The sequence below is a fragment of the Triticum aestivum genome, chromosome 1B (genome assembly GCF_018294505.1).
Source record: "Triticum aestivum cultivar Chinese Spring chromosome 1B, IWGSC CS RefSeq v2.1, whole genome shotgun sequence".
NCBI lineage: Eukaryota > Viridiplantae > Streptophyta > Magnoliopsida > Poales > Poaceae > Triticum > Triticum aestivum.
In genome coordinates this window covers 685435931-685451217 of record NC_057795.1, presented here as the reverse complement: position 1 = coordinate 685451217, position 15287 = coordinate 685435931, and the positions used below count along the sequence as shown (strand labels likewise).

Sequence of the window (15287 nt, the reverse complement as noted above, 5' to 3'; positions counted from 1 at the left end):
TTGTGCATCCAAACTCCTTAAAACCCCAAAGTTGTTCCATATGAGTCCACCATACCTTCCTATATGCGGTATTTACCTGCCGTTCCAAGTAAATTTGTATGTGCCAAACTCTAAACCTTCAAATGAAATTCTGTTTTGTATGCTCGAGCCGCTCATGTTTCCACTAGGGCTGCCTATATCTTCCATGCTAGGTGGGTTATTCTCAAGAGGAGTAGACTCCGCTCCTCATTCACGAGAAAGGGCCGGTAACCGGGATGCCCAGTCCCATGATCCAAAAAGATCAAAGCAAAACAAAATAATTAAACAAAACTCCCCCGGGATTGTTGTTAGTTGGAGGCACTCGTTGTTTCGAGGAAGCCATGGATTGATGCTTGTTGGTGGTTGGGGGAGTATAAACTTTTACTATTCCGCGTGGGAACTGCCTATAATGCATGTAGTATGGAAGATACAGCCATCTCATAGTTGTTGCGTTGACAGTGAAAGTATGCCGCTCAAAATGTTATTCAATCTCTATTTTAAAATCGAGCTCTGGCACCTCTACAAATCCCTGCTTCCCTCTGCGAAGGGCCTATCTATTTACTTTTATGTTGAGTCATCACCTTCTTATTAAAAAGCACTCGCTGGAGAGCACACTGTCATTTGCATTCATTACTATTGGTTTATATTGGGTAAGACTTGAATGGATCTCTTTTACCATGAGTTACAATGTTTAGTCAGTCCTTGATCTTTAAAGGTGCTCTGCATTTATGTTTTGCGGTCTCAGAAAGGGCTAGCGAGATACCATTGTGTTATATCATGTTATGATTGTTTTGAGATAGTGTTGTCATCCGAGTTTTATTATTATCGCTCGCTAGCTGATTATGCCATTGATATGAGTCATTGTGAGACCTAAGTGTTATTGTGAGTATGGTTAGTTTATAATATTGTTGAAACTTGCATGATGGCTTTGCATATTTACAACGACAAGAGCAAATAGAGTTTGTAAAATTTTTTCTTTATCACTTTCAGTTTATCAACTGAATTGCTTGAGGACAAGCAAAGGTTTAAGCTTGGGGGAGTTGATACGTCTCCAACGTATCTACTTTTCCAAACACTTTTGCCCTTGTTTTGGACTCTAACTTGCATGATTTGAATGAAACTAACCCGGACTGACGCTGTTTTCAGCAGAATTACTATGGTGTTGTTTCATGTGTAGAAAACAAAAGTTCTCGGAATGTCCTGAAAATCCTCGGAGGCACTTTTTGGAAAATATAAAAAATACTGGAGAAAGAATCAAGACCAAGGGGCCCACAGCCTGTCCACGAGGGTGGGGGCGCGCCCTCTGTGACAGCCTGATTTTTGGCCCTTTCTTTTTCTTTTGTTTTTCCGAGGTTTTTGCGTGAGTTTTTCTTTTTCGTGGCTTTGTGGTCTGGAAACTAAAGAAGATGCCCTCTTCTTTGTTTCCAGAGTGGCTTGTCATTCCCAAATCTTTCCCTAGACCCTGTAATTTCCATCCTACCCCAAATCCCAATATTCTTTTTAATGGGAATATTCCTTTTCTATTAAAGGAATAACTCAAATTGCCCCAGGTTGTGAAGCAACCTATATTTCCATCACTCCAAAAATTCCCAAATAATTCTCATAAATTGTTTGGGTCATATCTTGATCAAATATGGCAAAAACATTCATTGCTATGTTCAAAAATAATTCCCCAATATTCTTTTTTTCTATTTTGCCTTGAGTGGCACTGTGTGAAGGAAGTGCCACCTATCTTTTCTTGATTGCACCCCAACTCCTTGGGCATTATTATATGTCCAAATAATTTCCTCATGCACAAGTTCAACTTTATTTGCCTGCCAATCTTCCTTGGTGATTTTTCAAAGTTTCTGTCAAACAGAAAGCCTTGTGAAGGAAGTACTAGCTAGGAATACCCAAATGAGTTGATCTTTTGCACACTCCTTAATGTGCTCATATTAACACCTTCCACCCATTTGTAGCCCCATACAATTATCTTTGTGAGCACAGGGGCCAATCTTTGATTCTGGCATTATTTTCAGGTTGTGAAGCAAGTATATTTTATATTGCTTCAAAAATCCTGGTAAATTACCAGATCATTCTTATACCCATAAAACATCTCTCCACGCATTTTGGGCATATTCCATTAAGTCATTATCCCTCTAGAATTTTTGCAAGTTTTTGTCCAGAGGAGATGCTTGTGAAGGAAGTACCATTTCGGTTTATCCAAATGGTATGAATCCTTTCTCATCATCTTCATATGATCAAATAACCCTGCCTTGCTCAAACTCAGCTCAATCCAATCAACCATGTGAGTGCATCATCATGATCTTCATTTCTGACCAGATTTTGCGGTTGTGAAGCAACTGCAGTAAATATTGATCCATTTACCCTCAAAACCTCCAGGATCATAGTCCCTCGATAGATGAACACCCCAGACAACTTATTTGGCCCATAGCGTATCTCTGTTGACCACACTGAGCTGATGAAGTTTACTGCAGTAAACTTTAGAGGGTGATAACCATTTAACCATAGCAGTTTTAACCGAGTTACGACCACAGTAGAAACCACCCTTTGAAGGACTTACCTCTAGACATCAATTGCCAGCTATTTGCCTCGCACACATGCCAGCACTGGTGGTGACCATAGTTTTGGCATGCCATGAGCGTGTCCAGTGGCTGTTTGTGCTGGATCCCCTCCCCCTCTCGTCGGCTTCGCACTCGTGATGATGTCCAGTAGGTAGCCTGCGTCGTCGCCGTTCCCCTGGACCCCTCTCCCCCTCCGGTAGCTTCCTCGCCGACGCTCACCGACTGTCGCCGACCGAGTTTTTATGGCGCTCGGCTTCTTCCCCTGCGTCCCTCGACCTCTTCTACCCCGTGAGCTCCTCCATGTGCCTCGCCGTCGCCTTCCTCCAAGCCCATGCGTGAGCACATGCGTCAGCGGCGGTGCCAGCTCGTCCACTTCGCCCCACGTCTATTTAAGCCCTCCCCGAGCCTCTCCGAGCTCACCTCTGGTCTCTCCACCCTCCTCTAGCCACGCCCAGCAGCTTCCCCGAGCTCGAGACGCCCTCCCCAACAACCATTGCCGCCATGGCCGCCACCCCCTCCGGCCTAAATTCGTGGCAGCCGATGCCCCTCCCTCCATTCTTCCACCACCACGACCTTCCCCACCTCCCGTAGAGTTGCCCCGCCCACTTGGCCTCGCCGAAGACCGCTCGGGTCGCCGGAAGCCACCTCCGCCTAGCCGCCTCTGTCTCCTCGGGTCGCCTCCCCTCGTCGCAATTCCTCTTCTCCCCAGTGGCCTCTGCCCCTCTGGATGGGTGCGCCAGGCGCTGCGGCATCTATTGGTGGCCTCGGCCGGGCGGGAGATGGCCGGAGCCAGCCGGGTCGGCGCCGGCCGCACCACTGCCTCACCCCTCCCCTGCTCCCATCGGGGAAGAAGAAGGAGGAGCGGGAGGAGGGCGTTGACCAGCAACATGGGTCCCGCGGGCCCCGCGCATCAGCCACACAAGCCTCGGGCCCACCCCTGCCAAGTGGATAAGTGGCGGGCGCCACCCGCGTGGGACCCGCACGACAGCGCTGACCAGCCCCGCCACTTTTCAAACGGATAAGGTGAAAGCGTAGTTTCCAAAATACGCTTTTAGTTCTCTGTCCAGACCCCTGTTTGAAAGAATTTTTCTTGCAGATAGGTCCCTTGCAGAAAACAATCCATAACTTTTTAACCGTACCTCCAAATGAGGTGATTCCAAAGCCTACTTCTTTGTTTTGTCGAGCCCGTTCTGTTGGTTTCATTTTCACTATGGTTTGACACTTTGAAAATGACCTTTATGCCCTTGCCCTTATTCAGCCCCCTCCGAGAGAGAACATTTTCCGGTGATTCGTTCCACGAGTTTCTCGCACTTCCTCCCGGTGATTTCTTCATCCCCAGGCAAGCCACAATACCCACTTGCATGATAGTCATGCTGTAGCCATGGTATTCAACTTGAATATTTAATAAATGTTTGCTTGTTGAAAATATGGTTATCGTTGTTCCGGTGATGGTTAAAATTGCATGTTCACTTTTGTGCTATGTTGTATTGTACTCTGTTATCATGTTGTACCTGCTAGTATTTATTTTCCTATGTTTATGCTTGCTAGTAGTACATGTTGATGTTGGAGTGGTCATGCTAGTCACTATGCCATGCTCAGTGGATATGATTTATTGTTGATATGGTGGATAGTTATGTGATACCCTCATGATGATGTTGATATCATGTTCATGTATTATAATTGGCATCATGTTATTTTATCATGGCTCAGCATATTTGCATTCAAGTTTAACCGGATTAAATTGAACTTGAACAACTGTTGGCTGAGTCATGGTGTCGCTGAATCGATGTTGACCAGTGCAACCACGCTTACCGGTATGGGACGGTCCTAACTGGGTCTATTGTCATGCCTCTCGACAATACCTCCAACGAGGGAAGGTTATGGGCGTGCTGTACCCTGGCCCGGTAAGCAGGCATAACCTTGTGTGCTCGTTGTTGAGTTGTTAAGTTTTTGGATCTGTGTCCCCGTGTGGGACGAGTCACGACGATGGTTGTTGTGTCTGGAGGTAGGCACGGGGCCACCCATGACTTAGCTCCGTGAGGAGTGAGTCGGAGTGGCCGGGAGAGTGTCATGGCAGTAGATCGGTTTTGTCGAAATGCCGTTGGTCCACCCGAATGGGAGTGCGAGGCCATGGGTTCTGTAGTGTGGGTACAGTGTACTAACCTCTGCAGAGTCTATATTAATCTATCGATAGCCGTGCCCGCGGATAAGGGCCCAGGTCGAAAGTAAGTCACACCATGAGTTAACAGTAATAAGAATAAGGAGATAAGTTGGTTGTGATCGCTGTAAGGATCACGGTTTGGGGCCATGTATTGGTCGGGTTGTGATCGCCGTAAGGATCACGGTTTGGGGCCAAGTGTTGGTCGGGTTGTGATCACCGTAAGGATCACGGTGGTATCGAGGATACCGAGTTGTTGTATATTCGTGATGTTGTACGAGAATCGTGGGTAAATGTCAAGCTCCTTGTGGTCATTTACTAAACGCTACGGTATTGTTTATACCAAGCTTGATTTGATCTTGAGATGATCGTGTGATGTCCGAGGTTGGTAAGTAATGCACATGTTGGTTACGAAGTAACCCGAGCGGTATAAGTGGTGCATGTAGTGTCATCATGTTGCATGCTAGTATTGTTGGATTAATATGTTCATGTTGTGTTAGCTGTATCATGTTTATGTTGGTCATGCCATGTTATTCTGATGATCTCATGATAATTCCTGTTTAACCCGTAATTGCCATGCTATTGTCTGTCTTGAATGCTTCTGGTTTATTGTGAGCTTGCAAGTACATTCAATGTACCGACTTGGCGTATCATGCCAGTTTGCAGGTCATGCCGGATTTGATTGCTTGCTTGTCGTGGTTTCCGTTCGTGCGAGCTAGGATAAGCGTTCCAGCCATAGTACCTGCGAAGTGGACTTCACCACCGTCGTCGTTGTTCCGCTGCTAGAGTTATTCCGTTGCTTCGAGTTGTTCTGCTGCTTTCATAGAGCAACTGAGGATGGCGTAGTATCTCCGTACCGATGTTATTCATTGTAATATCGGAGACCTTGTATCCATATTCGTGTAATAATAGAAAGCTGGTTTGTTCTATGCTAAGCAGTGCCGTACTCCAGAAGACTTCTCCTCGATCTGTGGGCTGGAATACGGGGCGTTCCGGTTTCTCTGAGCCGGGGTGCCACACCCTCCCCCCTGGGCGCGCCCCCCTGTCTCGTGGGCCCCCTGAGGCTCCGCCGACCTCAACTCCAACTCCATATATTCCGTCTCGCGGAGAAAAAAATCAGAGAGAAAGTGTCATCGCGTTTTATGATACGGAGCCGCCACCAAGCCCTAATCTCTCTCGAGAGGGCTGATCTAGAGTCCGTTCGCGGCTCCGGAGAGGGGGATTCGTCGCTGTCATCATCATCAACCATCCTCCATCACCAATTTCATGATGCTCACCGCCGTGCGTGAGTAATTCCATCGTAGGCTTGCTGGACGGTGATGGGTTGGATGAGATTTACCATGTAATCAAGTTAGTTTTGTTAGGGTTTGATCCCTAGTATCCACTATGTTCTGAGATTGATGTTGCTATGACTTTGCTATGCTTAATGCTTGTCACTAGGGCCCGTGTGCCATGATTTCAGATCTGAACCTATTATGTTTTCATGAATATATGTGTGTTGCTGATCCTATCTTGCAAGTCTATAGTCACCTATTATGTTTTATGATCTGACAACCCCGAAGTGACAATAATCGTGATACTTATCGGTGATGACCGTAGTTTGAGGAGTTCATGTATTCACTACGTGTTAATGCTTTGGTCCGGTTCTCTATTAAAAGGAGGCCTTAATATCCCTTAGTTTCCACTAGGACCCCGCTGCCACGGGAGGGTAGGACAAAAGATATGCAAGTTCTTTTCCATAAGCACGTATGACTATATTCGGAATACATGCCTACATTACATTGATGAATTGGAGCTAGCTCTGTGTCACCCTATGTTATAGCTATTACATGAGGAATCGCATCCGACATAATTATCCATCACTGATCCATTGCCTACGAGCTTTTCATATAGTGTGCTTCGCTTATTTACTTTTCCGTTGCTACTGTTACGATCACTACAAAACCCCAAAAATATTAATTTTGCTATCTTTACCTTTACCACTGTTACCATTACTATCATACTACTTTGCTACTAAATACCTTGCTGCAGATACTAAGTTATCCAGGTGTGGTTGAATTGACAACTCAACTACTAATACTCAAGAATATTCTTTGGCTCCCCTTGTGTCGAATCAATAAATTTGGGTTGAATAATTTACCCTCGAAAGCTGTAGCGATCCCCTACACTTGTGGGTCATCACACGTCAATGATGAGGAGTACTAGGCAGAGCAAAATGAACTATATTATGCAAGAAGGTGATGCAGCTAGTGACACAGATGATGAGGATTATGACCCTGGATTAATTGTGGACAGTGACAATGAGATTGGCAATGATGATGATGACTTGTATGCATATAACGTAGAGAATAGAAACGGGAGAACAAATCAAATGAGAGAGGAAAGCAGAAAGGAAATCAGGTCCAAAGTAAAGCTCAAGTGAAAGGAAAACAGAAGTATAATTCAGATGAAGACTTGTCTGAAGGTGAAGATTTGTGGGCACCTGATTCAGATGATGAAGAGTTGCACTTGAAGTTCAACACTTTCAGACCAGAGGATCTACACAGGCCAAAATTCCATGTAGGCCAAGTCTTTGAGAGTGTAGAACTACTGAGGACAGCAATTAAAGAGTACTCCTGCGAGAATAGAGTTGATATCAAGCTGCCTGTGAATGATAGGAAAAGACTTAAAGCAAAGTGTGATGATGATTGCACATGGTATTTGTGGGCATCATATGACAACAGGACCAAGGCATTCATGGTGAAGAGATATGTGCATGAGCACACATGCAGCAAGAAGTGGAAGATTAGGGCTTTTACATCTAAATTCTTAGCACTGAAGTACTTAGAGAGCTTTAGGGCTGATCAAGATATGAACTTGATGAAATTCTCTAGGGTAGTTCAGAAGGAATGGCACATGACACCTGGTAGTATGAAGCTCCAGAGGGCAAGGAGAATGTCTATGAAAATAATTTATGGTGATGAAGAAGAGTAGTATAAGCTTCTTTGGAATTATGAACATGAGGTTAGGAGAAGCAACCCTGGCTCATCTTTCTATGTGTCCCTTGATAATGGAAGGTTCAGTAAGTTGTACATGTGCCTAGATGCATGCAAAAGAGGATTTCTAGAAGGTTGTAGACCTATCATCTTTCTTGATGGTTGTCACATTAAGATTAGTTACAGAGGTCAATTGCTTGCAGCTGTTGGGGTAGATCCAAATAACTGTATTTTTCCAATTGCAATAGCTGTGGTTGAAGTTGAGGACACTCCTAACTAGGCATGGTTTCTTGACACACTTAAAAGAGATCTAGGCATTATAAACACTAAACCTTGGACAATCATGTCAGACAAACAAAAGGGTCTCATCAATGCAGTTGAAGAATTGTTCCCTAAGTCAGAACACAGATTTTGTGTTAGGCACATGTGGCAGAACTTTCAGCAGTCTTTCAAGGGGGATATCTTGAAGAATCAATTGTGGATGATAGCTAGGAGCAACACAGTGCAGCTATATGAGCCGAGCATGCAGGAAATGAAGATTCTTAATGAAGATGCCCACAACTGGCTGCATGAGTTAGAGCCTGAAACTTGGGTCAAAGCTTTCCAGAGTGACTTGCCAAAATGTGATATTTTGCTAAACAACATCTGTGAAGTATTCAACAGGTAAAACCATCTTCTTTGATTAACATTTGTGATGTACCTGTGATATAGTAGTGCTTGCTGCAACCTAATGTGATCAACATGTTCAATGCAGGTACATTTTGGAGGCTAGGGAGCTGCCAATCCTTACCATGGTTGATAGGATTTATAGGCAGCTCATGACAAGGCATTACAACAAACAGATGGAGTCAAACAAATGGCCAAGTGATATATGCCCAAAGATCAGGAAGAACGTTGAGAACGCAACAGAATTTGCTAACACCTGCTATGTGGAGGGATCAGGAGATGGTCTTTTTCTAGTAGGTGATAGAGGGCATGACTACATTGTGGACATGCACAAGAAAACATGCACCTGCAGAAGGATACATAAAGGAGGGGTTCCATGTTCTCATGTCATTGCCTGCTGCAGGAATGACAGAATTGATCCTCTTACCATGTTTGACCCTTGCTACTCAAAGGAGATGTTCAAAAAGGCATATGGAAACATTATATATCCTTGCAAAGATAGGAGAGAGTGGGAGGACTTACATGGGCCCCCAATTGAGCCACCATTGTATCAGAAGCATGTGGGTAGGCCATGTACTACAAGGAGGCAAGCACCTTGAGATGTTGATCATAGAAGGGGAGGGAAGAAGATAACAAGGCATGGTGTCATCATGCACTGTTCTTACTATGGTGAGGCAGATCACAACATGAAGGGGTGCAAATACTTGAAGGCTGGACTGCCACCACCAAGTGCTGTAAGTGTGCCCCCTCCCGAGCAAGATGCTGGAAATGTGCTACCTCCAGAACAAGGTGATGCTGCACAAACAACTACATCAGCAGAAGCAGATCCAGTTTTACACAGGTAACACAAAATATTCCTGTGTTCTTAGGCATTTGTATTCTCTCATGTTTTGGAAATTATGTAACAGAAAATATTCCTGATGAGCAGAACCATGAAGAAGCTTCAGCTACATATGATAATCTCATGGTGGACAACATGATTGCCCAGGTAATATAATTTCTGAATTTCATCATGGACAAGCAGTGACTACTTCTGTATAAATTATGTTGATCCCACAGTTGTCACTTGTGTATTTTTTGCAGATGCCAACACCAAGAGTTGTGGAACAGAGGCCACTACCTAGTTCTGCTTTCCTCAGTGTTGCACAAGTGTTGCTCAACCAGTCTGCTAGCCAAGGAAGCCAAGCAAGTTCTAGTACCATCAGGCCAGGTGAGTTGGCACAGAAGTTGAAGGCCATGAAGAACCAGAGAGATAGAGAACTAGAGGAGAGAAAGTAGGCCATTCTACAATCTAGAAGAGAAGAGGAGTTTAGGAGAGATAAAGAGACAGCAAGGAGGAAACATGAAGTGGCACAGAAGCAAGCTGAACTTGCAGAAAGAAGAAGATTGGCTGCATTGCAAACAGCTGCCAAAAAGAAAGAAGAAGCAGAGCTAAACAAGAGAGTTCAAGATTGGACTAGACAGATTATTCAAGATACAATGAAAACAATAGCTGCTGAGAAAAAGGCAAGGCTAGAAGCAGAGAAAAGAGCTGCTGCTGAGAAGAAGGAGGAAGAGAAGAGACTATAGAGGGAAGCAGCTGCTGCTAAAAGGGAAGAAGAGAAGAGAATTGCTGCTGCAAAAAGAGAAGAGGAGAAGAAGCTTGCTGCTGCCAATAGAGAAGAGGAGAAGAAGCTTGCTGCTGCCAAAAGAGAAGAAGAGAAGATTTCAGCTGCTGCAAAAAGAGAGGAGGAGAAGAAGCTTGTTGCTGCCAAAAGAGAAGCTGACAAAAGGCTTGCTGCTGCTCAGGAAAGGATGAAGGCTGCTGCACAAAAAGCAAGGGAGCAATCTATGGCTGCTGCAAAAAGAAAGTCAAGCTGTTTGGGCAACCAATGTGATCTTCCACACAAGGCTCCCAAATCTTCTATGTTTGATATTTTTAGGTAGTTTGTAGTAGATGAAGTGTTTGGTACCTAGATGATCATTTTACCCGTGTTGTTGAAATGATCATCGATGGTAACAATTTGCTCATTTTGGTTATGTTGATGCATAGTGACTGCAACAATCTCCTGTAAGAAACATGGCTACTTTGTTTTCTATCTGGATGATGGGCAAGACTTATTTGGTTATCATATCAGTTTGGTTATCTAGTGTCAAGTTTTGATGCAACTGTACTTGTGGATGCAAATCGTCATGTCAGTTTGACAAGTTTAGTCAAGTTTTGATGCAACTATACTTGTCAAGTTTTGATTCAACTGTACTAATGGATGCATATTTGGTCAGTTTGGCATGTCTGTCAAGTTTGCCATTTTGCTGAATCACCGCCTAACATCAGACAAAACAAAAACAATGCCAATTGTGCTGAAATCTTCCAATTGGCAATGACAAAACCAGAATGACAAGTTTGGCACCCAGAATGATGGATGCATATTTGGTCAGTTTGGCATGTCTGTCAAGTTTGGCACCCAGAATGACAAAACCAAAACAATGCCAATTGTGCTGAATCACTACCTTATCTAGTGATCCATTTTGATCAATTTAGGCCAGCAATGCCTTTCAATAAGACAAAACAATGATCACACACCCAGAATGATATAAGAACAACATATTCATCATAGATAACATAGGGTTCACCATAGCATTTCAAGTTTGACACCGTTACATCAGACTAAACCAAAATAAACATGGTTCAACATAGCATTTTCCAGTGCTGACACTATTACATGACACATAACCTAAATAACTAGGATTGCCAACACATTAACTAGGACTGCCACCACTTTGGACTGCCAAAATGAACCTGGCATCACCAATGCAACATCTTCATCTTCAACATCTTCACTTCTTCACCATGAATAGCACCAATGCACCAAGGCCTAACATCACAACAACTGCAAGCAGGAACTTCATGAGCATCACCAGTTCTGTCCCAAGCTTCAGCAGTGCAGCAGCTTGCTGCCTGGTCATGACATTGCCACTCATGATCATCTCTCTCTTGGACTTCTTGTTCCAGCTTGTTGATCCATTCATGTAAGTAAGCTCTTGTGCTTTCAGAAGTTCCTCCCTGCGTTCCTCAGCCGCACCAATAGCATCCACATCGGCATCGCTGACCAGATACTTATTCTCAACGAGGTACTCCACGTACTCCAATTCCCAACGCCAGAATTCACAACTCACCTATCCCAAAAAGACAAGACAAGGTCAAAAACTCCAATCTTTGGATCTATCCCCATGAAAAGCATATGAAATCGAAGCACTAACCCCATGATTTTGGCACTTGTAGAAGACTCAGCCGCCGTGCTTCTCAGTGGTGGAGATGTACATGTGCACCTTCTCCTTGCAGCCTCCGCAGCGGATCAGCGACAACGCCAACAAAATTACATCGACATCTATAGACCACCTAGCGATGACTATAAGCACTGAAACGAGTCAAAGGCGTGCAATTGTCATCACCCCTCTCTTGTCGGAGCCGGGCAAAACTTGTTGTAGTAGACAGTTTAGACTTTGTCCTGCTAAGACTATAGGACCAGTATACCAAAACAACAAACCACCACTGATGAAGAGTAGCGCAGATCAGAAGGATCTAACCTTAAGACACACCAACGAATATGAACGACGACCAGATCCGAGCAGATCCACCAAATACATATTCGCCGGAGACACACCTACACGCGCCCGTGATTTTTTTCCCTTCGTGGAGAAGGGATTTTTCACGTTAAATCTCGTGTCTCCTGCTTGTTTTCGTTCTTCATCGTGTTTGATTGCGTGTCGTATCTCTAACAGTATGGTTTTCATCTGGTCTTCCACCAATGAACCTTAATCTCTTTGGTCCGACTCACAGCTTGTAGCTTGGCACCTGAGTTTGAACGCGGTTGCGGTGCCGCACAACGACTCGTGTGACTACCAGCTCGCTACCAGGACCGGTGGAGTCAAGACAAAATCACTGACTTTTCGCTGGACCTCGTCTACAACGGTTTGACACCGACACCTCATTCCAAGGCAAAAATCACACGGCTTGACACCGACGCCTCATTTCAAAGCTTCCAAGCAAACACGGCGCAGAGGCAGAGCACAAATACCCAACGTCCACCCTAGCAGTAGCACAACGCACGGAAGCTCGACCAACCAAAAAATGGCGTCCCTCCTCCTCGTGCTGCTGCAGCTGCTCGTGCACCGCGCGGCTGCCGACGAGCGGCAGCTTCTCATGCAGATCAAGCACACGTGGGGCGACCCGCCCGTGCTCGCGGCCTGGAGCAACGGCTCGGGATCGGTCGACCACTGCTCCTGGCCTTACGTGACCTGCGACGTGCCGTCCGGGCGCGTCACCAGCCTCTCCCTCGCCAACACCAAAGTCACCGGCCCGTTCCCAGACGCCATCGGCGGCCTCTCCGGCCTCACCAGCCTCAACCTCTTCAACAACAGCCTCACCGGCGCCTTCCCGACCAGCGTGTACCGCTGCGCTTCGCTACGGCACCTCGACCTGTCCTATAACTACCTCCACGGCGAGCTCCCGGCCGGCATTGGCCGTGCCCTCGGAGAGAACCTCACCTCTCTAATTCTGAACGGCAACTGCTTCAGAGGTACCATCCCCACCTCCTTGTCCCGGCTACGGAACTTGCGGTCGCTCGAGCTGGACAACAACTACCTCGCCGGCACCATCCCGCCAGAGCTCGGGGACCTGACGGGCCTCCAGACGCTGACGCTCGGGTACAACTCGTTCGACGTGGGGGAGCTGCCGGCGTCGTTTAAGAACCTGACCAAGCTGAAAATCTTGCGGGCGAGGAGTTCCAACCTCACCGGCGACTTCCCGAGCTATGTGACGGAGATGCCGGAGTTGGAGGTGCTCGGTCTCTCCATCAACGCCTTGACAGGAAGTATACCTCCGGGCCTCTGGAACCTCACCAAGTTACGACTTCTGACTATATATGCAAACAACCTCACCGGCGAGGTCGTCGTCGGCGATGGTGCTTTCGGCGCGTTGAATTTGGTGACCATCGACCTTTCCGCGAATCACAAGCTAAGTGGGCCGATTCCGGAAGCCTTTGCTCACTTGCCAAAGCTGGAAACGTTGAACTTGTTCTACAACAACTTCTCTGGTCAGATACCTGAGGGTTTGTGCGAGAACAGCAAGTTGGAGTATCTCAATGTCGGACAAAACCTCTTGAGCGGCTCCATCCCAGCAAGCCTCACTGGTTGCACCACACTCAAGCGATTGATACTTAGCAACAACAAGCTTTCTGGCAATGTGCCTTTTTTTCTTTTAGATAACTATACTACACAATTCTTTAGGTGTATCAAAAGTGTATATATGAGAAACAAACCTATACTTTTATAGTTTTATAGTATATGATTAAAGTAACATGATTATGTAGCACTCTAACAATGACCAGCTCCTGGGCGAGATACCGAGGGTTTTATAATTAATGAAAGTGTTGTAAGATAGTTTTGATAGCAAAATAATGGGTATCAAGTAACAAATAACAAAAGAAACAAGGTTGCAACAAGTGGCAATTCTTAATAGTGCTAAGGACAATCAGGTGGTACTTCTAATAAGATTTGTCTTATATTCTCCAATCTATTTGTCTTTTTTTGCCAAGTTTGATATGTTTATCTTCAGCGGGAGTTGTGCGTTATAGTAGGTACTAATCTTTCGTTGTTCTATATCCCAGTAACAAAAAGGGACAAGCCACGTATTCTATTGTTGACATTAAGGATGAAACGGCGGTGTCTCGTCATATAGATTGATGTTTTACTGTCTTCTTTGTGTCATCGTGTTTATTGCAATGCTCTGTTTCTTGTAAACTTAATACTTCGTGATCATGCTGGATAGATGTATATGAATGGAGCATTAGTAGTAAATGCAGTTGGATAATAGTCTACTCATCACAGCCGTAATATCTATATGATATTATACCCTGAATGATCATAATCTTAAATATAAATATTGCAATTTAGTCGCTGCCCAGGTTAACTGTAATTTATTCACCACACCATACTTGTATGCTGGAGAGAGATGCCACTAGTGAACCTATGGCCTCCTGGGTCTATTGTCCATTACTGAAAACTTTACAAAAATATTATTCTTTATTATACCGTTTTATTTATCTATCAATTTATCATTATTACTTGCAAATTTAATCTTGTAATAACTAACAAGACAAGAAGCTTGATAACCTTCTTCTTGACGTGTTGTGAACAAGTTTGTTTTCTTTTTGTGTGTGCATGTACCAGAGACTATGTTTGCTGAGAGAACTCTCTCTGATTGATAAACTTGGTTCTATAATCGAGTGAAATACTTATTGCTAGATTACATTACCCTTAAACTTGGGAAATATCCAACCACTTACGAGAGAGCAATCAAAAGAAGCCTTGTACAATTGGTGGATCAATCAGCCTTTTCTCTTCTTCTCTTCCGGCACACGAGAACTTTGAGGATCCCCGTAGTCGCCATACACGCTATCCAGAACCAGAAGAAGCGTGTTGGCCAAGGATTGACCATCTTTCGGATTTCTTGGTCATACAACTCTTCCGCCATCTCCCGTTTGCTTATAGTACTCCTACGTAGCTGCTGCGCACGACTCTGATTGACCAGTCCATTCATATATGTCAATAAAATACGAGCGCATTGTGTGAATATGCATATGTATCATATTAAATAATAGCCGAGAAAGAGAGATGTCCGTTTCTTTAACTTCAAATATTATGTTTGTGTTAAGTCAAATTTTATGAAGTTTGATCAGATTTATTAAAAAAATACCAACATTCACAATACCAAGTCAATGTAACTAATTAGATCCATCATGAAATATATGTTCATATTGTATTGTATTTGATATTATAATTTATGATGATTTTTAATATAAATTTGATCAAAGTTTACAAAGGTTAACTTAAGACTAAACTAATACGGTGGAAAAAATAAACGAC

General features: G+C 44.5%; 1 protein-coding gene across 1 annotated transcript; it reads left to right on the top strand.

Annotated features, from left to right (window-relative positions):
- The first annotated feature begins 12444 nt into the window (after positions 1-12444).
- Positions 12445-13695, top strand: LOC123082571 (probable leucine-rich repeat receptor-like protein kinase At1g35710). Its single transcript, XM_044504878.1, has one exon. The coding sequence runs from the start codon at positions 12493-12495 to the stop codon at positions 13693-13695; it is 1203 nt and encodes a 400-aa protein (XP_044360813.1). The 5' UTR covers positions 12445-12492.
- The last annotated feature ends 1592 nt before the right edge of the window (positions 13696-15287 follow it).

Bases quoted from the DNA above. Each gene is read 5' to 3' on its own strand.
- LOC123082571 (XM_044504878.1), top strand. From the start codon at position 12,493: ATGGCGTCCCTCCTCCTCGTGCTGCTGCAGCTGCTCGTGCACCGCGCG.